At 39.8% G+C, this 890-nt stretch overlaps 1 protein-coding gene across 1 annotated transcript in view; it reads right to left on the bottom strand.

Moving 5' to 3' along the window:
- LOC111786186 (NADP-dependent glyceraldehyde-3-phosphate dehydrogenase-like) overlaps window positions 1-452 on the bottom strand; it is a 7,863-nt gene extending 7,411 nt beyond the window's left edge. The window contains exon 1 of the mRNA XM_023666529.1: window positions 259-452. Within this exon, the coding sequence (XP_023522297.1) occupies window positions 259-452 (194 nt within the window). The remainder of the gene's footprint in view (window positions 1-258) is intronic.
- Window positions 453-890: the final 438 nt, after the last annotated feature.

Raw genomic sequence — 890 nt, 5'->3', positions numbered from 1 at the left:
ACCCGACATGATTCAACGTTAGATCAATCACGCACCATTTTACAATTTGTTTACCAAAGTTTCTGTGGTTCTTTATTTAGATCAAACTTGTAAAAAGGACAGCTTGGATTACATTCATAAACTCCTAAAGCAAACGACACAGAAAAGTATTAGGTCATGTTGAAAAATTTACAGGAGGCCGAGGCTGCCATGGATGTCTCTTGAACTCAGCTGCGAACAAAGAGCTTTGCAGAAGAGCATCGAGCCGCACAGCTGAACCAGCACGACAAAAACCCCGACACGCCCAAAGTCGCTTGCGAAGAACTGACTTCCCTTCTCTGGATAACTCTCACAAACTCATCCGAGCTCAAGTCGCCATCGCCATTCGCGTCGAATATGTGAAATATTATGTCCACGACATTGGACGTGATCGAAACTCCACAGACCTTACTCCCAAAAGCCACAAGAATCATGAAATTAAATATCATATTTGACCTTTTATTACAGTCAAATATCTAGGGTTTAGGGTTTATTACAGGCAAATATGAGATTGGATATCATATTTGACCTTTTATTACAGTCAAATATGTAATAAATATCTAGGGTTTAGGGAATATTACAGGCAAATATCCGTCGATCGTTCATTCAAGACCTTTGGTCTCTATCCAAACCCAATGAAAAAAAAAATGGGATCATATCTTATAGACTCGTTGAAAATGATTCTGATCTAGTTCATGACTTATTAGAAGTAGAAGACACTAGGTTGGGATTGGGATAATGATCTAGTGACATTGCTTTTTCGACCCAGACCCAGAAATCCCCAGAGATTTCTCTATGAACAATACAAGTCGGAGTTGGAAGAAGGAGAAGGAGTCCTCGACCCGCAACAGATAGAGGAGGATTTATTCAAT

Source organism: Cucurbita pepo, unplaced genomic scaffold (genome assembly GCF_002806865.2).
Source record: "Cucurbita pepo subsp. pepo cultivar mu-cu-16 unplaced genomic scaffold, ASM280686v2 Cp4.1_scaffold001177, whole genome shotgun sequence".
Classification (NCBI taxonomy): Eukaryota; Viridiplantae; Streptophyta; class Magnoliopsida; order Cucurbitales; family Cucurbitaceae; genus Cucurbita; species Cucurbita pepo.
The sequence above is the reverse complement of the archived record's forward strand: the minus strand, read 5'-3'. Positions and strand labels throughout refer to the sequence as shown.